The 24419-nt window shown below is 38.7% G+C and overlaps 1 protein-coding gene across 3 annotated transcripts in view; it reads left to right on the forward strand.

Annotated features, from left to right (window-relative positions):
- The window catches only part of LOC146384042 (netrin receptor UNC5D-like), a 176121-nt gene that overhangs the window by 91184 nt on the left and 60518 nt on the right, over window positions 1-24419 (forward strand). For all 3 annotated transcript variants that reach the window (XM_084935746.1, XM_084935747.1, XM_084935748.1), the window contains exon 2: window positions 11957-12163. In XM_084935746.1, coding sequence (XP_084791872.1) covers window positions 11957-12163 — 207 coding nt within the window. The remainder of the gene's footprint in view (window positions 1-11956; window positions 12164-24419) is intronic.

The raw sequence follows: 24419 nt of genomic DNA on the forward strand, positions 1-24419 counted from the left end.
AGCTGAGGGAAGCACTATCTCCCGCCTGCCAAAATCAGCCCGGCAAGCTGTCACAATAGCAATGAAGACACATATACCACCTGGGTGTTTGTAGGTGACACACATTCAGGCAAAACCGCAACTGTACGCACACATGCACTGCTTTGTTATGTTGAAGTGCACATAGTTTTGTTTTGACAACAAACTATTCCTGTGGTGCTTTAGAAAAACATTATATGTCTGAAGGTATTAAGAAATCATAACAGCAAAAAGCAGGCCACAGTTTCTACACAAATGTACCAAATTTCCTGAAGCTGCTTTGAAATGCCTCCCATCTAGATATTAATATTCTGGCAAACTTTATTAACTTTCATAAATTTAAAAAACAATAATTGTGTGCACAGGTGTGAATTTATTTTAGATTTTCTCTAAACCAAACAGACTCAAAAGTGTCATGGGTGTGCAGGAGGAGGACCCAAATGCAGACTCTTAAGGCAGGAGAATAAACTGAAAATGCATCTTTATTTAAGCTGGTAGAAAAGTCCAAACTCCAAATAACAAGGTCCTTGCAGGGATCTTATAGTTCAGGCAAGGAAGACACAAGCAGCAAAAACAGGATGCTGTGAGAACGACTGGGGGGAATACACAACTATATATACACAAGAGGGGAATTAGGGGAAGTGAACACAGCTACAGGACATGAACAGAATCTAGGTAACGAGTCAAGCAGGAAATAAAACTAAATACAAAGCACAAGAGGCGAAGGAGTACCAAAATAAAGTGAGAACATAGACAAAGACAAGAAAGGAAAGGACACTTGAGAGGCTCCACTAAGCTGACACACAAAGAAGTAAATACAAACCAGTAGTCATGATATAAACAGAACCCAGAATACAAAAGTGACCGTTCCTGATGTTTAATGTTAGCCTGCTTTATCCTGTCCAAAACCAGTTTTGATGTGTGTTTGGGATCATCGTCCTGTGGGAACAGTCCGATTTTAAACCATCTAGCTGTTGATTTGAGGTGAATACAAAGAATTTGGAAGTAGTCCTCCATCCTCATAATTCAGTCCACTTTGTGCAGTGTACTAGGACCACTGGCAGCAAAACTGGTCCAGAGCATGATGCCACCAACACCATGCTTGACACCTTGTACAGTGTTCTGTGTTCGTTAATACTCAATTCAATTAAATTCAATTCAATTTTATTTATATAGCGCCAAATCACAACAAAAGTCGCCTCAAGGCGCTTCATAGATACAGAGAAAAACCCAACAATCATATGACCCCCTATGAGCAAGCACTTTGGCGACAGTGGGAAGGAAAAACTCCCTTTTAACAGGAAGAAACCTCCGGCAGAACCAGGCTCAGGGAGGGGCGGCCATCTGCTGCGACCGGTTGGGGTGAGAGAAGGAAGACAGGATAAAGACATGCTGTGGAAGAGAGACAGAGGTTAATAACAGATATGATTCAATGCAGAGAGGTCTATTAATACATAGTGAGTGAGAAAGGTGACTGGAAAGGAAAAACTCAATGCATCTTGGGAATCCCCCGGCAGCCTACGTCTATTGCAGCATAACTAAGGGAGGATTCAGGGTCACCTGGTCCAGCCCTAACTATATGCTTTAGCAAAAAGGAAAGTTTTAAGCCTAATCTTGAAAGTAGAGATAGTTTCTGTCTCCCGAATCCAAACTGGAAGCTGGTTCCACAGAAGAGGGGCCTGAAAACTGAAGGCTCTGCCTCCCATTCTACTTTTAAATACTCTAGGAACAACAAGTAGGCCTGCAGAGCGAGAGCGAAGTGCTCTAATAGGGTGATATGGTACTACAAGGTCATTAAGATAAGATGGGGCCTGATTATTTAAGACCTTGTATGTGAGGAGCAGGATTTTGAATTCAATTCTGAATTTAACAGGAAGCCAATGAAGGGAAGCCAAAACAGGAGAAATATGCTCTCTCCTTCTAGTCCCTGTCAGTACTCTTGCTGCAGCATTTTGGATTAGCTGAAGGCTTTTCAGTGAGTTTTTTGGACATCCTAATAATAATGAATTACAGTAGTCCAGCCTGGAAGTAATAAATGCATGAACTAGTTTTTCAGCGTCACTCTGAGACAGGATATTTCTAATTTTAGAGATGTTGCGCAAATGGAAGAAAGCAGTCTTACATATTTGTTTAATATGTGCGTTGAAGGACATGTCCTGGTCAAAAATGACTCCAAGGTTCCTCACAGCGTTACTGGAGGCCAAGGTAATGCCATCCAGAGTATGAATCTGGTTAGATACCATATTTCTAAGATTTTCAGGGCCGAGTACAATAACCTCAGTTTTATCTGAATTAAGAAGCAGAAAGTTAGCGGCCATCCAGGTCTTTATGTCTTTAAGACATTCCTGCAGTTTAACTAATTGGTGTGTGTTATCTGGCTTCATGGACAGATAGAGCTGGGTGTCATCTGCATAGCATAAGATACACTGTAAAAAAATTGTAATATAAAAGTATTTTACTGTGTATTTTACAGTTTTGTACTGTTCTTCTAGAATATCATTAAATTCACATAAATAGACTGATTTTACATTTCAAATGTAAATTAACGTAAAATCACTGTAAATGTAATAAAACATAATTTTCTTGTTTGTTAAATGTATCTGTCTGTACATATGCATATGTAGATTGTTAAAATACATTCACAAATGTATCATAATTTCACAAATATCTGTCCGTTATTTGAAAGATTGAACTGTTAAATTCAAATGTAATGCTATGGAAAAATATATAAAATGATTCTTATGAACTTTTTTTACATCAAATTATTATTATTATTATTGTTATTTAGGGCGATCGTGGCTCAAGAGTTGGCAGTTCGCCTTGTAATCAGAAGGTTGCCGTTTCGACAGTCTCGGTCGTTGTGTCCTTGGGCAAGACACTTCACCTACCACCGACTGCTGATGGCCAGAGGGGAATTATAAAGTGTATTATTATTATTATTATTATTATTATTCATATTACCGCATTCATTGACCTTGTGTATAGGTAATTTCATTGTTTAATCACATTAAAATGTTCCTAATTTAATGTTTAAAAGCACCTGAAAAAGGCACAATCCCATGTAAAATTAGGGCAACAAACTGTATTGTCATGACTGAAAATAACCGTATTTTCATGAGAAAGTTATTTTCTGTTATTTTCTGGTATTATTTTGGCGCCCCAGCTGCCAGAATATTATTGTTTTTTTAGGATTTTTTTTTTTACAGTGTACCTCTCATCACTGGGACCAATTAGCCTAGTTTTTGTCTCGTCTGACCATAAAACTTTTCTCTAGAAAGCATTTAGCTTTTTGATGTGGGCAGCTGCAAGTTTCAGTCAACTTTGAAGGTGTTGATTTTGGAGCAAGGACTTCTTTATTGCCCAATAAGATTTGACGTGTCAAGTTAAAAGACACTGTAGCACCTTCAGCACTATCATATTTGAGCCTGTCAGGATAGAAAGTAAATTCTAACTTGTGAGCTTGTTGTTTAAAGTCATTAAACTCAAGTGCACCAGTGCTAACACCTGACCAGTCACTCACTAACATATGTGGGAAAAATCTTCATTGAGATGAGTAGTGCTTTCCCCCTCCTTTATTTTTCACCATCCAGGCGTCTAACCCCCTACTGCTACAGTTGGGCTGTTGTCCAAAAGATAAGAGTTTGGTCATACTGAGCAGCTCCCATGTGAAGCAGGGTATTGCTGATAAAACGGAACAAGCACATTTCCTCTTGCTTTGTTCATGTAAATGTGAATTGAATGAGCTCAGGAATACTAGCACCTAAAAGAAGTAAAAAGAAGTGGTCTTCAGAGGCTAAAGTAGTCAATAACAGTAAAGAGTCAACATTTGTCTGTTGTTGTTTTGATTGGACAACATCTGGCATGCGTGTCTTTGTCAGTGCTTCAGTTGCACAGAGCACATTATCTGAGTGAGTGTATGTGTGAGAGCGTTGTGTCCTAAGATGACAGATGAGAGGTTTGCATCAATATTTGAACAAAGCGCTCTGGCATCTCTTTCGGCTGAGGCCATGCTGGTTTTAAGACTCTGAGAGGCAGAGCAGAAACATATTGCTTGTGTGACTCACAGTGCAAAGAAATTACAAGTTGGAGAGTAGATTTAGAGCTCCGGGCATTACTGCAGTCTGACTGAAGTCACTGTGAGACTTGCCTGGGGATAGGAAGGAGAAAAACTGTAGGGAGGAAACAGAAGTGTGACTTAAAATAATGGTATAAAATCCATCTATTATCTGTGGACCAGTGTTGTTAATCAAACTTTAGTTTGGCAAGTTATTGCCAAAGCTATCAATGGGTTGTGCATAGTGGAGTCTGTTTTGGGGCATAGCATTTGTGTGCATCCTGCTGGCGCGCATAACACATTGAGTTTAACAGTTCATTACCTGTCATCTTGTCAGCGGGACACCTCTTGCTAGAGGCTGATGGGTTTTGATGTGGTTGAATCACAGGTACTAAACATAATCAAAATTTCACGTTCCCGTCTTTTGCGCCTCATTTGCCATTGTACCAGGAGATCAAGAAATCCTATCGTTCCATATCTATCTTTCTCCTGTGGCATACTTGTCATTCAAAAATCTTGAGTGGGAGTGGGGTGGGGTGGGGGGGGCTAAAGTAGTCAATAACAGTAAAGAGTCATAACTGCAAAGGTTGCAATTATGCAGTCAGCTATAGTTGGCTGAGGAGCATAAAACTAGTGCATTTTAGTTCAGACTCATGGCTTATGTGCATTTCCTGAAAATGCTAAACATATTTTTTTTTTGTCTTCCTCCTGTACACTCGGTGATCTCAGCAGATGCTCCGCCAGTGCTTCTCACTATCTTCAACACCCACCTATCATCTGCTTCACCAATCTCCTTCCACCCCCATCTCCTCTGCTAGCTTCACCTCTGATCCTCAAACTAGACCATCCATCTGCTGCACCGATTTGCGTCAATAGTGCCTATGAAGACACCTCACACTGGGCATATATAATTAATGCAGCGTTGACCATTGCCAAGCTGTATTTACAAAGACACATTAGCCTGAAAGTCAGTGTTTACACAAAGGCAAATAGCAGCAAATCCACAAATGTGTCTCTGGTTCACCAAGAAACTTTGCACCTTCTTTTTTCAAACTGTGACTGAAATGGCAGCACGGTGAAATAATTAACAAATAATTATGCCACTGACCCTTAATCAACAAATTTAGAATTAATTAGTATGTTTTTTTGTTAACCCGTGTACATGCAGCTGCTTCTACTTATTTTTATCCTGAAACCTCTCGTGTGAGTTAATACCATTTCCTGTGTTTCTCTCCAGTTTGTTGTGTCATTTATTTGGTTTCCCAGGCTAATTAAAAGAGAACTGGAGATGCAAGATATGTTTTAGTTGTAATTATGTTACCAATGCTCCATCTACAGAACATTAAATGAGGTCCAGTTACTCATATGTAAGAATAATACAAAACATGAGACGTGCTGTAAAATGTTTCAGGCTTCGAATATTGGACAACACATTAAGGGAATGTTGCATTTTATTAAAGCCATACATTCTCCTCCTTTCTTTGTTTTTCTCCCTTTGTTTCCTGCAAACGCCCACACAGTCAAACACATTTTTCTCGTCTTTGCACTGTTGTCGTGCTTATAATCTCTGTACTGGATGGTATACGCTGGAGAATTGCTTTTGATGCCTTACACCTGTTGGAAGTTTGAAATCAGAGGTCACACATGTGCCTCTGTGACAGAAAGCAATCTAATTCAATTCGCTTCAGTGAACATTATGCATGAGACAAGAGACCCAGGAGCCACAAAAGGGACACAAGTGAGTAAATGTGCATTTAAAAAAAAAGCTTCAAAGTGTAGAGAGTGGTGATGTGGTGACAGAAACCGCAAATGTAAGTTCTTTTTCATCCATTATGACTCTTTCAAACTGAAGTAAGCATGCTTTGTGTGAATGAAGGAACACAAATTATCAAACCCGTCTATGTGGCGCTTCATGCCTTGCTGTATATTCAGTTCCTCTCAATACAGCAGGAATAAAAAGTGCGTGTTGCAGCAAGCAGCTTTTCAGGGTGACCAAAATTAACGGGCTATATTAGCTATTGGTATCAGTATTTACAACAGCCAATAAATAAAAAGTAAAGTAAAGAAGAGGTATGGAAAACTCCCCTCAACCATGTTATGAGTGCTGATGCTGCACTTTGCAATTTCCCTGTTGGCAACATGCATGTTTGTTACGCCACAGACTTAACAACCAGCTGATCCAAGCAGACACGAGTATAAACAAGTAACTAAACAAGTAGACATTAATGTTTTGTGTGTCTGAAAAACAAAACAATTAAATGACCAACATATAAGAATGTCAGATTTTTAAAATCATCACAATTGTTGATATCAGTCTTTAAATTCTTATATCAGTGGTGCCCAAAACCATACTGCAAAGACAGCAATGATCAGTTAACCCAGAAGGAAATATTTACTGCAGATTGTCGTAAAAATTTCAAGTTTGAATGTTTGATCATTTACAATAAAATTAAGAATCTCGAACTTTTATTGTAGTTTTATTTTGATGCAGAGGGAAAAAACAAAAAATGCATTACATAAAAATTATAAGCCCATCTGACTTAACAAATAACACTTAAACTTTTTCTTTTTTGAAAAAAACTGAGCAATCACACACAGCACATCCTGGAAAACAGTACATTATAAAGCTACCTATACAGCAAGAAGCTTCAGCTCAATAATGAGGAGAAATTTTGTGCCATTCCTCCTAATTGTGTCATAGACTTGCGTTAAGATCAAGACTCTAAAAAAAACAAATTTTTTGTGTTGGGTCTGTGTGTTCATAAAGTGTTACAACCACTTCCTGTTAAGAGCACGGCTTTAGGTTCTGAAGGCAATTGGCTCCTTAACAAAGAGGATCCTTCTGCAATCAGTTCTGCCAGGAAATGGAATATACTTGCCATTTGTGAGCCATTCACAGGCTTTGTGTGGAATGTGGGTTGTGTGATTTTGTGTGACATTGCCTTTTTAGATATTTTCCCCTATGTGGATCATGGTAAGCCTTTTTGCACTAGATGCTGGGTGAGAAGAGGTCTTGTTGTTAACTTTTCGTTTCCATATTGATAAGCTCGCTATGAAGGCTGTGACCAAAAACAGTATAGTTTCTCCTCTTTCGTGATATTTTGATATAGAGACATGGGTTATTGCATCAGTGAATCCCCGGGAGCCAAAACCGAAGACTAAGTAAGTAAAGGTCAAAAAGGCTCAGCTTAAATCGGCCAATGTCAGTAGCATGCAGGTAGAAGCAGACAACACAGACAAAGACTAGACAAACAAATATCAGATTCAGGCAAAGGTCACAATAAAGCGGGCACAAACTAGCCTAGCTCAGTGGGATGCTATAAGCCTACTGAAGACTATCTGGAAAAAAAACTGCAAAAAAAACCTGATATGTTTAAACTGATGATAAAGGAATGAGCACCAGATGTGAAGGCAGGCTGGAAGGTCAAGTGATGCAGATGGTGGGGATATCAAGGTAACTGTAGGGCGAGGAGAAGTTTAAAGGTTTAGCATAGAGACACAAGAGGCTACTGGCAGGCAAAACAGCAGAAGTGCACACGTAACATCTGGGTCATGATCTGTAGTCTGAACTCTAAGGTTGGGGTGGAAGTCCATATAATGTCTGAATTTGATAAATTTCCATCCATCCATTTTCATCAATTTATCGAAGTCAGGTCACCGTGGCAGCAGGCTATGGAAGGTATTTCAGATGTCCTTTTTCCCAGCAACACGTTACAGCTCCTCCTGTGGGATCCCAAGGCATTGACAGGCCAGACAAGATACAAAAGCTCTCCAGTGAGCTCTGGGGTCTTTCCCAGTTTGGCTCACCCAGAAAACCTTTCAAAGGGAGCTGTCCTAGAGGCATCTTGATCAGGTGCCAAGAATTTGATAGGCATAAAACAAGAAACAGCAGGAAGAGGACATGTTGTTGGAGCCCTGTGTTTGTGCTGGCACAGTCAGAGTACCTACATGATCTTCAGCAGTTTGTGTGTCAAGATGTCAGTTTTCCATAGCTTCAGCTGGTGTTTGACATGGATACAGGAGAGCGATGGGACATTTGAGTGTGCTGAATGTAGAGGAGAATTTGGCAAACACCAGCTTGTCTTTCTGAATCACAGCTGTCATCTTTCTCTTTGGGAAACAGTCTACCATCCAAAGGATTTACCGAATTAGTCCAGTCAGCGAGCGGCTTCTCCCTCTCATTTTCTTTAGATAGCAAACGCAAGGAATATATTGAACTGACAAAAGAGACCAGACATTGCTTATAGTTTTGCATATGAGGAGATGGCGTGTTAAATTGAAACATTAACAGGTGTCCTTTAAAGATGCCTTAGAGCTAATGTTATATTAGCAGACTGTTTGTGTTTATGGTACAAAAGTTTGTTTGCTTGTGATGCTGATAGAGAGGCAGGGAGAGGAAAAGAAAAAGAGGGTGTTTAATAGAGCCATCACTCAGCCCTTTGGCAGTGATATCTTGTTTTCCTCTCAGAGTGGGCTAGATGTATCGGTGCCCCTTATGTGTTATTGCCAGGCGAAGGCATTGGTTGTAGATCACTGTGAAAACTGAGAAAGCACAAGGTGCAACGGTTCCCTGAATGACAGCGACGAAAAATATTGATAGGAGAAGATTCAGCCTGTCCTGTGAACATGCAGATGAACCAGTATAAAATCTGGCCACAAACTGAAAGAGTGCATGTTGCTAGAATGTTAAAAAGTATAACGTAATTTGAGCCAAATTGCAGAATACTTGCAGGAAGTAATGTGTGCATACCTCAAGCCAAGCCTGATTTTATGTATGTGTGTGTGGACTGGACTAAAAGTTACTTCACCTTGCTTTGATTTTACAACCACTACCAGTTCAGTACTGAATGATGTAAGGTGTGTAGTAGGCTTGTGTTGCTCAGACCTATCAAAAATATATTTAGGGCCAGCTCCATGTAAAGAAATGCTACAAAACTTTAAATCCTATAGCTTACTGGCAGTGAGTGTAAAAATTTAGGAGATGGGGTTATGTAGGTTTTTCTAAAACATAGTTTTCAAGTTTCTTTGGCTGTGTTTATAAGATGAAACAATGCTGATTTTATTATCACTTTCGCACGACAGTAAGGTTTAAGGTGAGATAAGACACCCAGGATTTTAAAAATCTTTAGAAATTTTGAGAGATTTATTGTTAATGTGGTCATTGCATTTGGATAACACATTATAAACATAAGGGAACCGAGGACTGCTCCTTGAGGAACACCTACATTTTAAAGACTGCACCAGGATCTAGAAGCACTTCAACCCGTCTTCTCTAAAACAGCGTTAACAAGCAAAGAAGCATCCTACAGGATAGGCTTTGCTTGATGTTTGTGATATATGATCAGTAGTTTCAAGAGCAAATTACCTAATCTTGCTGCCTAAACACTTAAGTCCTTGTGTTTCCAGTTATACACCGAAATTACCCAGCATTTTAAATCAGACCAGTTTCTTTTCCTGTATCTGTCTTATTATGTTCCAAACGGCTGAATAAAAACTGAAAACCTGAACAGACTACTTAGTGAAATAAACCTGTAATACTTTACTAATGCAGATGTTGATGGTACAGGTATTAATAGCAGAGGCATTAAACTGCCATGTTAGTAAGCATTAGTATAATACCTGATCTATTACCAGAAGAGTCATTACTCTGAGTGCTGTTGCTTTATTTGACAGCGATTTGTTTGTGTATTCTTGCTCCCATCTATCATTTTCTGGATGCGCTCTCACGTCTATGTTTTGCATCTATCCAAACACAAACATGCCATGTCAATGTGCCGTTCGCAAAACAAATTGGAGCACTCTGTACAAGAAAAGCTTGCCTGCGGCTAGTCATTTTGAAATTAAAAGCATGTCTCTTTGTTCAGCTTCAATTCCAGGAATGAGGGAGAGAATGTGAATGTGAATGTGTCGCACGGTGGGGAGAACACCAGGCAAGTGCTGTGATTTTCACAGCCAAGGAATCACACAGACACTTTTTATCTATTTCCCTCGATCAGGAGACATCCGGCAGGAAAGGTAGGAGGATTAGATTAGCTAGAGAGAGGAAGAGAAAAGGGGAGAGTGGGTTCTCTAATCCTGATGGGATTTTTCAGAGGTACACACATCACTATGGAGTGCAGTGTGCAGTGGGGAGTTTGTATCAGGAGGGGAGGTGTGCGGGACGGTTTGCCTCACTAAACCCTTCACACTTGCATGAAAGAGGTTCCAGCAAACTAGAGGATTAGTCAGAGTGTAATTACACTTGTGGGCCTCAGAAGTAGCAAAACGTGTGCCGACTGGAACACATCTCAGACGGGAAAAGGAAGAAGGGAGTAATGCCTGTTAATGTGTTGCCAGTGTCTGTTCAGTGAATTCTTAAACTGAATTAGCTGTCTTTAGTGAACACCAACAACTGACTCCAAAGCTGCTTTTATAGGACTATCATTGATTTTCCTGATCAACATTAGGATGTCTGTATCTTGATCAATTTCAGTGAGATATTTATTGGAGTAATTACACTTAAACTTTTTTATAATAGCTATTTTTACTTTGTGGGAGTGCTGTCCATAAATTCAGTTTGCTCATTGAAAATAGTGTCTCATCACTCAAATCCTAGCTGGTTGTGAAGTAGTGTTTATATTTCATGTTTAGCACTCTAGCAGGCTTACCTCATATCTCAGTTATCCCGAGAAATTCCCGTAAAATTGGCATTCTTCACTTTCTAGCAAAGCTGTTTCGCTGCTGTTTTTTGTTACCATTTTTTTTTTTAACTTAAGAAAATAATATATATGTTGAGTCAACTATTGATGCTAACTGAAGCTCATTTACTAGGTGTTGACACTCTCTTGTTGTTTTTGCACAACTGTGCACCAACTTAATGTGACTGAGGTAGTAAAGACCACAAGTTGGGCTGGTTGCAGAAGTCCAGAGGAAGAGGATGAAATGACGGAATGCAGAGAGACAGCTAAGTTAGCTTTATATGATATATGGATTTATATAGCACCTTTTTAATCAATTTTGAGCACTCAGAGCACTTTGTACTACATTCACCCAAACACAATCACTTTTTCTACACCCAAGCACTATTATCTAAAATTCACATTGTAGATCCTGGGGTTCAGTGTCTGGCCCAACGATACTTCAAACACTGACTATTGAAACTGGGAATCAAGACCCTGACCTTATGTTCATTATCATTATTTTTATTATTATTATTATTATTATTATTATAATATGACACACTCTACCACCTGAGTAATAGCCAATATTATGGAAATACTGCATACTCTAATTAATAATGATAGATTATTGTTTAGTAGGTGATGTGGCCAAGCAAGTAGCCAAAGTAGAGTTTTCCTTGGACATTTTAAGGAAAAGTAACATAACTGATTAGCATTTTACTTTAACAATAACTCAAGTAAATTAGTTCAGACTACAAGTAAACCTTGTGCCTGCACAACATTATTGCATAGTTAACAGAAAAATGTTTTCTAACTGGGATATTGCATTTAGGGTCAAGTAATTTGTTTACATTTGGGTGGCACATCACCAGCTGCTAGTATCTCCAGGTTTGCAGACGGGTTGTAGTCGACGGTGTGTCTTTGCCTGAAGTGGTGAAGCAAGTTTGTTTTGACCTTTAGTGAGAAAAGTTTTATTGTTTTTTTGCACAGCACTGTGCTTTGTTAAAATTATTGAAGTAGCTCTTTTTATATGTACTACAATGTCACTGGATGCTCACACTTGTGTGTCAGCTCTTGCTGCAAAATATGCCTGAATTAGTCTTGTTATACATGCACTAGGGAGCGCAGGAGCTCGGGGTTGCTATGACAATGATAAGGTATGATCAGACATGATCTTGCATTATTGTTTCATCAGTCTGAATTTCATTCTCATTTAATCCTTTAGGTCAACGAGGTGAAGCCCTCCAGCATGGACAATCTGGGACCCTGCCTCACTTCCTGGAGGAGCCTGTCGATGCCTACATTGTCAAAAGTAATCCCATCAAGCTCCGGTGTCAAGCTCGGCCTGCGCTCCAGATCTTCTTCAAGTGCAATGGTGAATGGGTCCACCAGAGCCAGCACATGTCTCAAGAGCACACTGACCTCACAACAGGTACAGAAACTTTTTTTTTTTTAACATACATAATTTCCTTGATACAATCATGCAGATGAATGTGTAGGATGTGTGTATAGCGATAGTGTATAGTGTATTAAAAGAGTTGTATACACACATGATGTGTAAATGTACACATAAAACTCAATTCCATCCTCCCTGTCAAACCGTATCTGGCATTTTACATTATGTGAATATCACTCATATCGCAGACAGCAAGCACTGAAAGTCTCAAGCAGGAACTTTGCTAATGGGGCTTTGTGACAATGCCTACGGCTACATCCAACCCTGTAAATGTATTTGCCTCACTTCTACAGACTACACTCTGTGTCACATTTGATCTGAGCAGAAATGACAACTGTTAGAGCATGAAACGCATCAACTTGTTCAATTTTGGGATTAGACTTTGAACTCTGAATGGTGTCTTTTACTGATGCAACTTACTGAAATCCAGTTGTTGTTTTAACTTCAAAATAAATCCATTCAGACCACAGAGGCATTTTCCCCTCTTTTCTAATACTCTTGTCAGTTTTTGTTGCATCACCTCGCAATGGGTATAAATATCTCATGATTGCACTTGTGTTTATACAGCGAATTTAGCTGTAAAACAAAAACTAAATTATACTTCCCTTTTTCCTCATAATGTGCTTGTGTTGTAATTAACTTTTTACAAGCGTATCTTGCAAGCAGCTCCTGTTTTTATTTCAAAAACCGTTATTTGTGGTCTTGTATCCATTTGTTCACAATACACATAATCACCTGTACTCAAAAATTAAAACTGTGAAAAAAAAATGTATTAGTTGAATGATGGTTGGTGCTTCACTTAACACACAATAGCATGCATTAACTCCTCTCACTGCTAACAACGGACCTCTAAATTTTTACTGCCTCTAGTCTGGATTCATAGCTCTGCTCCCATCTGGCTTTTTATCACCACTCATATCCGTCTCCAGTGGGACGGTCATAAGGAAAGGGATGTACAGAAGGCAAAGGGTTTCCAGAGACAGAATAGTATCTCCTCAAGTAAAATAGTTTTTTCTGACCTGGACTGTGTCAGGATGTTCTAAACGCTGGCTGCTGGAAGTTGTATCGTAATAGTTTATTTGGAACTTTTGAGGAACTTTTGCAAAACAGAGGCAGAACACAGAAAAACTCAAGTTTTCCATGTACATCTGTATTTAGATGAATTGTTAAACTCACTCAGATTTTTAATGCTATTCTGAGGACTGTTTTCTGTCCTCCAACTGTTGTTATAGCACCAAAGATGTGGTGACAGTAAAGATATGAAGCTCTTGCAAAGTAATTTAATAAAATATTTGATCAAACATATACACATATGTACCTATATATAGAGAAACTGGTAGAAACCACCCCCATAAAGTGACAGCTTGATCCTCCTACAAGTAGGATTTATATTTTGTTTATTACAGTTACACTGCAGACTCTTTGGAACAGTTCTGTTAAGCATAATGCATTTTTTTTACTTGAACTTAATAAATTAAGTTTAAGTTTATTAAAGCAGTAGGATCACATGAATGTTATTAAAAGAGCCAAAACCCTATAACACTCTGCTGTCTTTCTCAGCTCTGATGAGGTTTGTTTTATTATTATTATACTACACACAGCATGATCAAGAAACTGACCTGACAGCCCATTGTTCATCAGCGGTGCTAGTTTCAGTCATTGTGCAAAAGTACTGTTTATAAGGTTGGGGAAATCTGCAGTCAGCTGAGACTGAAGAAGTCACTTGGATGAGTGACGAAAACATTTCTCCCCACTGAAAACTGTCTTAAACTTTTGAGCTTAAGTTTCTGTCTCCGTGTTTGAGTCTACATCTGGGTCCTCCATTCCTGCCTGCCTACACACAGCTGGACCATGCATCAAGACATACTACACACTGGCTTTTGAGTCTGGTCTTATTGTTACACTACTACTCTACACTGCTATTTTGAAGCCAGCTTTTGTTTGTTTGTTTATGTTTTGCTTTTTTCCTAAAAACCTAATTATATTTCCCTTTTCCTGATAAAGTGCTTAAACTATGTTGCAACAAGAGTTTCAAAATGGGTTAATTATACTTGAAAAGCACAGAAGGTGGAAAATATGGATCTAGCCACAGTGATGTCATCGACTGCTGTGTGAAGTCTGTTTTATTTTCATTGTCACCATCTTGGTAAAAGGGGTAGCCATTGTTGTTATCCAACTAGTATAACTTTTATAAGTATTTGAGAACTGGGAGAGAAGACAGCATTGCAGCTAGAACTGTTGCCTGTGATGGTCGCGGGATAGCGTTTACACAGTTTCTCTGTCAGTTTAGGCACCTAGCTGCGTATTGGTTCATTTCAGCTTAGAAAACCATTTTTGGAGATGTCATATTTGGGAGCTACAAGGGGTCCATCATCATCCTCATTTCAGGGTCTGCTTACAAGTGAGGACACAGGAGATTGACAGATGGATTGGTGCAGTGTTTGCAGTAATGTAATAGGTGTAGTGGTCTGTTAGGATGAAGAGAGAACTGAACGTGAAAGTGAAGTCAACATCCTCACCCGCACTATGGGTAGTGTCCAAAGAATGAAACTGTGGATTCACGCAGGACAAATGATCTCCCTCTGAAGAGTGGGAGGGTGAGGTGCTCAGTATTTGGTGAGGGGCTCGTGTCAAATGGACTCAGTTTTTGTGGCTCAGGCGTCAACCATAGGCAGAAAATGGATAGATGGCATTAAATAGCCTTAATGATTCAGTGGGGTATTTCCATATTTTATACAGTCTGTGTTTGGAAGCCAGATTCAAGTGGGCATTTCTGGAAGTGCTGTTTTTGGTACTTCTGTGTGACATATTTTTAGACCCAGAGCTTGCTGGTTGACCTGAACACTGAAGGACATAAGGGCAAAGTCAGTGACAAGCTGATGAATGTAGAGGAGTTTATAGTGACTAGAAGGCCTCAGAGTCACTAAACACACGCATGTGGCACATATTCAGGAAGACAAAACAGTCACTAAAAAATATTTGCTCGCTTCTTGAGGTTAAGAAAAACACCGCGAGTCTGTACTGCTAGTTACTGATATTCCCTCCTCTTATGTGTGTAAGCAAACACACGTGTGCAAACAAACACACGCGTGTAAAGAAACACATGTTACAGATCCCGACTGATAGATAGACTCTGCTGCATATTTCAACATCTAACCCATGCCAGAGTTATTTCATTACTCGTGTATTGTATATGTCACGGTTCTGGGTCGGTTCGACCCAGCATTTTGAGTTCCCTATGTTTTGGTTTATTTTGCATCTTGGAGTGCTTTGGGGTTGTCTGGTGTTTTTTGATTATTTGTGATTTGTTAGTTACTATTTGAATTCTATGTTCTGTTTATTCAGGTTTAAGGAATTGTTGCCTATTGTTTGAGTTGCGTATTATTAGAGTTCCATGTTTCTGTTTACTCATGGTTTAGGATTTGTGTTGTCATGTTTTGTGTGGGTTTAGTTCCATGTGTCATTTTCTGTCTGTCTCTCAGTGTCGAGTCTGCGTCTTTGTGTAGTGAGGTCTTGTTTCCTGTTTTATTGTGAAGGTCTGCGTCTCTTGTGAATGTGTTCAGGTTTACCTCTTGTCTCGTCTCGTTAATTGCTCCCAGCTGTGTCCACCACCTGTGTGTAGTCGTGTCTTCTGTTATTGTAGTTGCTGGTCCGTCTGTGTATCTACCATGTTCCTTTCGTGTGTTCTCCCTACTGTCACCGTCATATCTTCCGTCTTCCTTCATGTTCAGGTTCGTGTTCTTGTTCAGGCTCAGTAGTTTAGTTGTCCCAGTATAGTTTAGTTCTCCGTTTACCGTTTGTCCATCTATATTTTTGTGTATAAATAAACCACCCCACACCTTTACAAGTGCCTGCGTTTGGATCCTCCTTTATTTCTTCCACACGGCTCATCTCACTCGCCATGACAGTATATGAGCCTATGCATGTTCAGAAACAATAAATACTAGCCTATTAAGTTCTTCATTCAGGCACATTAGTCCATGCTGAAGTAGTATTAAACTCTGAGGTAGATACACCAGTGAAAACAGTAAAAGTAATTAGAGAGCAGAAATTATTTGAGTTTAATTTATTCATTATAAGTGTCTGTTATTGATACTTTCTTTGGTCAGTGCACCCTAGTGGTAAATTGTACATTTTCATGATTATAAAATTATCTGCTTACCTTACTGTAATGATTGTAGTGTATATATGTCTGTATGTGTTATATCTCAGCAACACTTTGCACAAACATTATCACATATATAGCGATTATTAATACTATATGGTTTGAAAAAACATTTATTATAAATTCTTTTGATTGAGAAAATGCAATGTTACATTCTACATTTGCATGTTTCACATTCAACATATGTCATTCGTGCCCAACCTATTATATATTCATAACATAGTGCAGTGTGTTTTATCATGGACAATTGCAGTGGTTCATGTAAAATGTATGGTAAATTAAAAAGTTGGCATAAGAGTAAATGGATTGTTTTATGTAAGTAATCTTAAAGTTTTTAAAAAAGTTTATATTTTCTATAAAGAAGTTCTTGCTTTTTGAAACAAGGGATCAGCATTTCTGTGTTGAAAAATAGCTCACTGTAAAATGATCTGCCATAGCTACGAGATTGATTGAGTTTAAAATAATTCAGCTCTGCACTTCATGTTTAAATCCAATTATTCAATGTGTGGCCCTTAATTTATCTTAGCCAGTGTGGCCCTCTGGGGGAAAAAGAAAAGAAAAGTTTCCCGCTCCCACACTAGCAACTGAATACTGGATTTACTGGATGGGCAGAAACACAACACTAAATATATCCTACTTGTCAGAATGTCTCAAAAGGATTTTGTATTCGTTAAGAGGACATTTGTCTCATTATTGACCATCTCAGTGCACAACCATGTTACCCGACACTGCAGAGAGAAACTGAAAATAAATGGAGCAGTTTGGTGTGGAGCTGGGGAGAACAAGCATGAAGCTGTGACCCTCTGGCATTACGTTAAGTGTCTACAAACTCATAAAGCTACTTGATTGGATGATGGCTGAAATAGTACAGAACAAAATGTTTCAACATTAATGCCAGTATCATTAGATTTTAAAAAACACTGGACCTGGACATTTCTGACAGCCCACACTTGGATGTGACTGCATACTCTGACAGTCTCCCTTTGAAGGCAGTAAATCGCTTCAAATCTTGAAATGATCATTTCTTAACACATCATTTGTGCACTGTGGAGTTGTTCTTTCGAGCGCAGCATAATTTTTTCCCCTATACCATTTTTTTCAGACATCACTCCATTCCATATTTATTTGTTTTGTTCAGTTAAATTGTAATGAGCTTTTGCAACTAAAATAGAAAAAATAATAGCCAGCAGCATTATTACCCATCACTTTGTGGCTCTCTAATACCCTACAGTACTTTTAAGTGAATTTCTTTTCTTTTTTTTTGTATTGAGGAAAAATAATATGCCTTTTCCACTTGCATTCTTTGATCTTTTTTATATAAAAGCACAATTTGCAAGCAAAATAGAAAAACTATTCATTATTGCTACAGGGTGAGAGAAAATAAGACTGCATCTTAATCATTTAGTTTAGCAACTCAATACCGGGTTTACTTTTCAGAAGTAACCCTTTCTTTCAATGACAAAGAAAGGATAAAAAAAAAATGACATTTTGTGTCTGAGTTTATGTCTAAAAGGTATTCTATTCATGTATTATGATTTTCTGACATTCTGATGATGATGATTATGTACGTATTATGTATGACTCATTAAAAGCAGAAACCAGTATCTCAAATTATTAGCTCATTTCCTAAACTCAATCAAAAAATGATTCACAATAAACGCTTAAAAAAATGAACTGTGCTCAAAATGCTGACTTAAATCATTTGAATACATGTAAATTCTATGTAAGTACCATGTGAAATTTACTGTTAGTACCAAGCACATTTTTCTTTAATGATTAATTATTTGGATTAATAAACCTTTAATTTTAAATACCTCAGCTGAATTTTACTCAGAATCATATTTATAACGATGAAAAGCATGTTTTTGAATCCAGAAATGCCCAACTTTTTTATACATTACATACTTGCTTCAGGCTCCTTTGTCACAAATTACTGCCTGAGAGTGGACTGGCATGGAGATGATCAGCTTGCGGCACTGCTGAGGTGTTATTGAAGCCCAGCTTGCTTTGATGGAGGACTTTGGTTCTTCTCTATTTTTGGGTCGGGTGTTTTTCATTTTTCTTTCTATATATTGAACATTACCTGTCAATTACTGACCCGTCCTCTTTGTTTATATGAGAATCTACCTTAAAGCTATTGCTCACAGAGCCCTTAGCATGGCTAAGACACTCAGACTGCACATCACACTGACTCTCAGGGGGGTGAAATGACAGCTTCTCTTTCACAGACACTTTTTCACTCACATATGCTGCATGCTTGGAAAGTAATGTGTGTTTTCTTCTTCTCGGGTCTCAGCAGATGGTCACTCTTACTGAGCCTGGTTCTGTCTGAGGTTTCTTCCTATTTAAAATTGTGTTTTTCCTTCCCACTGTGAAACAGTTGAGTACTATAAGGTCTTGGCCTTACTATGTATGTCATCATTGCTGTGTAAGTACAATAGAATTGATCTGATTTATATTTTTTCCCTTTCTCTCACGTTAATTTATTTTGATGACTTCTGCTCTTTTTCTCACTTTTTTGTCTTACTTAGTTACTAAACCTAAGCTCTAATGCATGCATGTAATAAGTCAGTATGACCTGTTGAAACCCCAAGCTGTTTGGTTACCATAGTGATATGTGGCTTTGCTTCTTGGCCATGCTTTAGTACTGAGACTTCATAAACACAGAGGATTTCTTTCAACCTGACCAGAGATTTCGTGGGCCTTTTCGAACAGTATCCGTTACCAGCCATATCTATGTTACACGCAGACAGAGCTGAGCCAACGAAGCCCATGTTGAGAAAATGAGCATCTTGCCTTAGACACTGGCTCCCCATCAAGCTTCATCTGTAGGAGGCAGTTGAACAGCTATATCTCTGGACAACCTATTATAGTCTGACTCAGGTGGTAGAATGGCCACTGGGTTCAGGAGAGAGCAGGGTGCTGTAGCTATTAAAGCAGTAAGCTGTGAATTAAATGCAGACAGACTCAGCAACACATGCCATAACACTGTCTGCCCAGGGGGTTTAAGGCATAGGATGGACTGCATCTTTCCAGAGGCAGGTAACTCAGCAAGGCAGATATACATTTACCATTGTGTTGTTCTGTTTTCCTCAGATTTAGCCTTATATATGTCCCTCCCAGGAGGCAACGCTGTAAAAAAGGAAAAGAAATGTAGACGTGTAAAGTGGTGGCTTTGGCTCAGGAACTAGAGGAGGTTGAGTAGAGATAAGATACTGAACCTCGAATTGCGGTATGTGAGTGAGTGATAGATAAAACCACCGTATGCCTATGGGTGTGTAAATTTGACTTACAGTGTGAAAGTACCTTGAATGGACAGTAAGATTAGAAGAGCGCTGTACAAATGTGAGTCCATCAACAGATTAAGTGCAATAAGCAGAGCATTGATGAATCATGAGTTTCACAACTTTTAAGATGTGTAGCACAGTAAAATATTTTTAACAGCATGTAATGGCTTAATATGTGTTTTATACCTCTAATTCATGTCCTCTGGGAGCTAATCGTGACTCAGCTTAAACTTTAACACCAAAACTACTGAGGGTTTTTTTTATTTTTGTGCAGATCATATCTATTTATTCCAGGATGCTGCTGTGTATGTAACTGAACTCTTACCACTTCTCTGAGACAGCACTGAGCAACAGGGTCACTGTCTTTCTTCACTTGAGGTTATGTATTTTCTTCTTGACAAAGTGTGTCTACAGAAACATAGAAGTGCCTTTTCATTGGCATTTAGTTACTAAGTGGTAAACAGCCAAAGTGTTGAAAGAGTTAAAGGTATAATTTCTTGTTTTCTGAAGAATCAAACCATGTCACTGAGATATATAGTGTAGGTTGTAGACCCTCTAATGAATGTCCATTTGTTATAATTATCCATGAATAATAACGTTGTTGTGCTATTCAAACCATTAAGTGGGCAATGGTGCGCTGTCACCCTGAAATATATTTCCTCTATCAATGCAGAAATGTTTGCTGAGATAAATGATGACACTGAATGCTGAGTATCCAAGCATTGTGGAAACCATTTGAGTTTTATAGGTTTTCTTGCATTTGAGTGAGGTGTTTTTTGATTGTATAGGTTAAACTTTGGGAATGAGTGCTTTGCAACTGACCACGTTTTATTCACTTTACTGTGCAAACGTCTTGAGCCACCAGTAGTTTATTTCTGAAAGTTTTTAGAGTTTTTCTTTGGACATTCTTTGCTTTTTCACTCAGACTTTGTATATTACTTGCTTCAAAGTAACTTTTACTTATTTGGTAAGCTCCTTAACATTGACCTAGGAATCATTCAAGCACACTGAATCCTTCAAAATTTGAAAAAATGGACAACTCGAGGACAAAATATAAAGGGTCAGGCCTGAAAAACTATCTACAGCAGATCAAAAGTATCTGAAATAATGCTCTTAAGAAAATAATCCAGCAAAGACCAAACACAGGACCTTCAGTTTATCTATCTACTTTTCACCGAAGTTTCATCAGAAATGGTGGCTGCCAAGAAAATAGGGTGAAAAGGCTGAAGTCTTGCCAATTACACAGGAACTGAATTGAAGTGTCAACGGGTCTTATGGAGTGATGAATCCAAATCTGAGATTTCTGGTTCAAATATGTGTCAATATGTAGAGAGGAGGTCAGGAGAGAGGCATAAACAGTGAGTGCCAACAGCCATCTGTGAAACTTGGTGAAGGCTTTATCATGGTTGCATTTCAGACACTGGTGTTGGGGATTCTTTAAAAGAGTCATCAGTATTTTGACCCACTATGTAATACCATCTGGAATGCACCTAACTGGAAATTGCTACATTTTTTTAGCATAGCAACAATTCCAAACACATTGCCAATGTAGTAGAAGCCTGGATAGATACTTGGATAGAAAAATACACACACAATGAAGACTATCGGTCATGAACTGGCCTTCCAGAGCCCGACCTCAACACTATTGAAGCAGTGTGGGATCACCTTGACAGAGAACAGAGCAAAATCCATTTAAATCTACACATGCTACAAATTGCTGCACCTAAGGTGTGGCTCGAGACTTTTGCACAGCACTTTACAAAATGCTACAGAATCTAAGATGTTTGCAAATATAAAACAAAATGAGGCAGCTATATATATGGGGGGACCCTAGCTGCTGTGCACCTGCAGTTTAGAGGTGCTGGAAGATGGCCTTTTGTTACAGAGTCAGGCTAGCTGTTCATCCCATGAGACATGAGAGCAGCATCAGTCTTATTTTTTTGCTCTCATCACAAAGGTGAATTACTCCTAACCCCCAAATTTGAAGCTCTCCCATTTAGATACAGTTTTTTGAGCTGTTACAAAAAGCAAAGTTTCTTGCGTGACGCCAGGCATTGTTGGATGAAGGGGAGACGCTTTGGATGGGCTAATCAAAATCATGAATCAGTGAGGGAAGAGCTAAAGCAGACAACAAGATGGAGGGCTGTGGGGACAAACATTAAACTTCTCCGACAGTCTCATTACTGCTCTCATACCTTTTGAACAGATCTGGCAATCAGAGTGGCATTTTGAAAACAACTCACTAAAAAAGAGTTTCTCCAAGCAAGAAAATAATGTTGTCTGAATAATGCAGAGTTTGACGTGAATGTAATAAGGCAAAACAATCCGCAGCTGAAAACAGATGCTGTGGCATTCAATAACAAATAGTGGAGATGTGTGATATAGCCCAGTTAGATTTTCTAGTGATCTGCTGTACTTAAACTAATGTTTGGGCTGTACATTAACTATAGAAATCAAAAAACACAATAGGAATAATTTATTTATGCCATTACTACATTTGGCTGAAGGCTTTTTGTATTTTTATCACATAAAAGCTAAAATACTTTTCAAAAATTGAAAGTAAAACACCACTTTGCCAGACAAAAAAGGAGGCCATGACACACGGGAATATTGCCTGCTGGTAATCTGGTGTTTTCAGATAGGAGGGGGGGCGAGAAGAGAATTAATGGTCATGAGAGCAGTGTGAACTTTTAATCATGTTTGATTTCCTTTTTCTTTTTTAACCCTAAACTGCTTGTGTCCGTTGCAGCCACGGGACGTCACATACACTGGCACAACAACAAAGATCTAATTGAGCAGTCTGATGTGCGCAGAAGTCTGTGTGGCTATTCTGCAGCAGCCTACTTCTGTTTGCACATGATTTAATCAATGTAAACACAGTGAATCACTGCACACAATGGCTCTGCCCAGTGCTCTACTTTTCAAATTAGAGGCTGCAGATTTATCACCAAGCTGTCCTGCTTCCTTTAGACAGGCATGTTTAATTAAAGTAACTAAAAGGTTGTCGTATTTCTTTTAGTATAAAGCACCCGTGGATGCTTAGTATCACCTATTAATTTCCAACTCGTTGAATTATCTTTTCTGAACTTTCATCTCCTCATTTGTAAATGCTAACTCAAATGTATTATTTTAATTTTTAGCGTTATTCCTGGAGTTGTGGCTCAGTGAGAACTGACAGAACCTGGTTCTTTTCTGCGTGTATTCCCAGCATGCCTATGATCCAGCTTTCACCAAAATACCAACACTTTGCTTTTGTGCAACCTCATTTGAATGAAACTACAACTACTCTCTGTGCCTCTTCTCACACATTTGTGCCAAACACACTATGCAAGAAATGAAAATACCAAAGAGAAAAACACCAACATTTAAAAGTGCTACTTGTGGCCTGTCATAAAAAGTAAGCTGTTGGTGAGGTATCCAAAGGGAGGATGCTTTACTTTATAACAAACACAAAGCAGAAAATGACCACTCGGTTGACTCATAATTGGCAAGACAGTAAAAATAATGTGTCACTTACTTGGCATCTGCATCCAGTCAAAGGCATGAGAGTGAAATATGTAATTGCAGTCACAGAGTCCAAGTCAGCAGCCCACAAGGAATAAGAGACGACCAAAATCTCCTTCTTGAGGCTAAACTGCAGTATTATTTTTTTCTCTCCCTATCAGAGAAAATAATTTTCTTAATTTTTATTTGCCTTCTAGGCGGGTTCTTGTTCAGTTATTGTAAAAATTCAAACAATTACATTAATGATATCACAAGTGGTTAAAAAAGCGCATAATTTTTACTTGACTGACTCCTAGAGGGCAAAACGTTCCAACATACTGAACAGGCCAGAGCTACAGCCCAGACGTGTCCATTTTCTGTCTTCAGCCACAAATATTTAGATCGCCTCTCAGAAGTGGCAAGTGTTGGGCAACGTATGCAATCCATTCTGCTGCTGCTGTTTCTGTATTTCAATGAGTAAAAAGTCCCTGACATTCATATATATTTCATCTGGATGAGCCAGAAATTCTGTCTGGGAACAAGATACTCTGAATATTCAAGATATTCTGTTGTCAAATAAAAGGTTGGAGCTAATTAATTAATGCTAATAAGCTACCTAAGATCAATTATGAGTCAGTAGTTTGATCTTTTAGGCATTTTGGAGGGCTTAAGAAGCAAAACACATTGTTCAGAGGTACAAAAGTAATTGGACAAAGTAACATCATTCATGTAAATCATTTGCAGGCTATGACTCCCTGAAGTCAACAACCCATGGACATCACCAGATGCTTTTTGCTCCCTTGAGATGAGAATTTACAGTTGACACTTTCAGTTGCTGCTTGTTTGTGGTTCTCTCTGCCTTTATTTTTGTCTTCTGTTCCCGAAAGGCATGTTCTTTATAGGTGAGATCAGGTGACTTACTTTGCAGTATGGTGTGAATCTTTATCCATTTGGGATCCTGTCAGTTTTGCAGCATTTGGTTGAATATGAGCAGAGCCTGTTTGTTTTTGATTCACAGGAAAAACTCATACTACTACTTCGGTCACAGTTTTATCAATAAACATTTGTGTCCCAGTTCCATTGGTAACCATACATCCACCATGTTTTACATATATGGAAGGCACAGTTGTAGATCCAGGCAATGATACATTTGCCTCGTCAAAAGTGTTTTTGACTTGTCTGCATTTTGTGAAGTTTCTTTTCTGGACCATGAAAATAGTTCATTCATGTGCTTCAGTTGTTTTCTGTGGTCTTTCAGGCCTTTTTGTTTTGCCGAGTTGGTCCAGATTGGTGACTC

Source organism: Perissodus microlepis, chromosome 7 (genome assembly GCF_051167445.1).
Source record: "Perissodus microlepis isolate ML-2025 ecotype Zambia chromosome 7, ASM5116744v1, whole genome shotgun sequence".
In the NCBI taxonomy this organism is placed as follows: Eukaryota; Metazoa; Chordata; class Actinopteri; order Cichliformes; family Cichlidae; genus Perissodus; species Perissodus microlepis.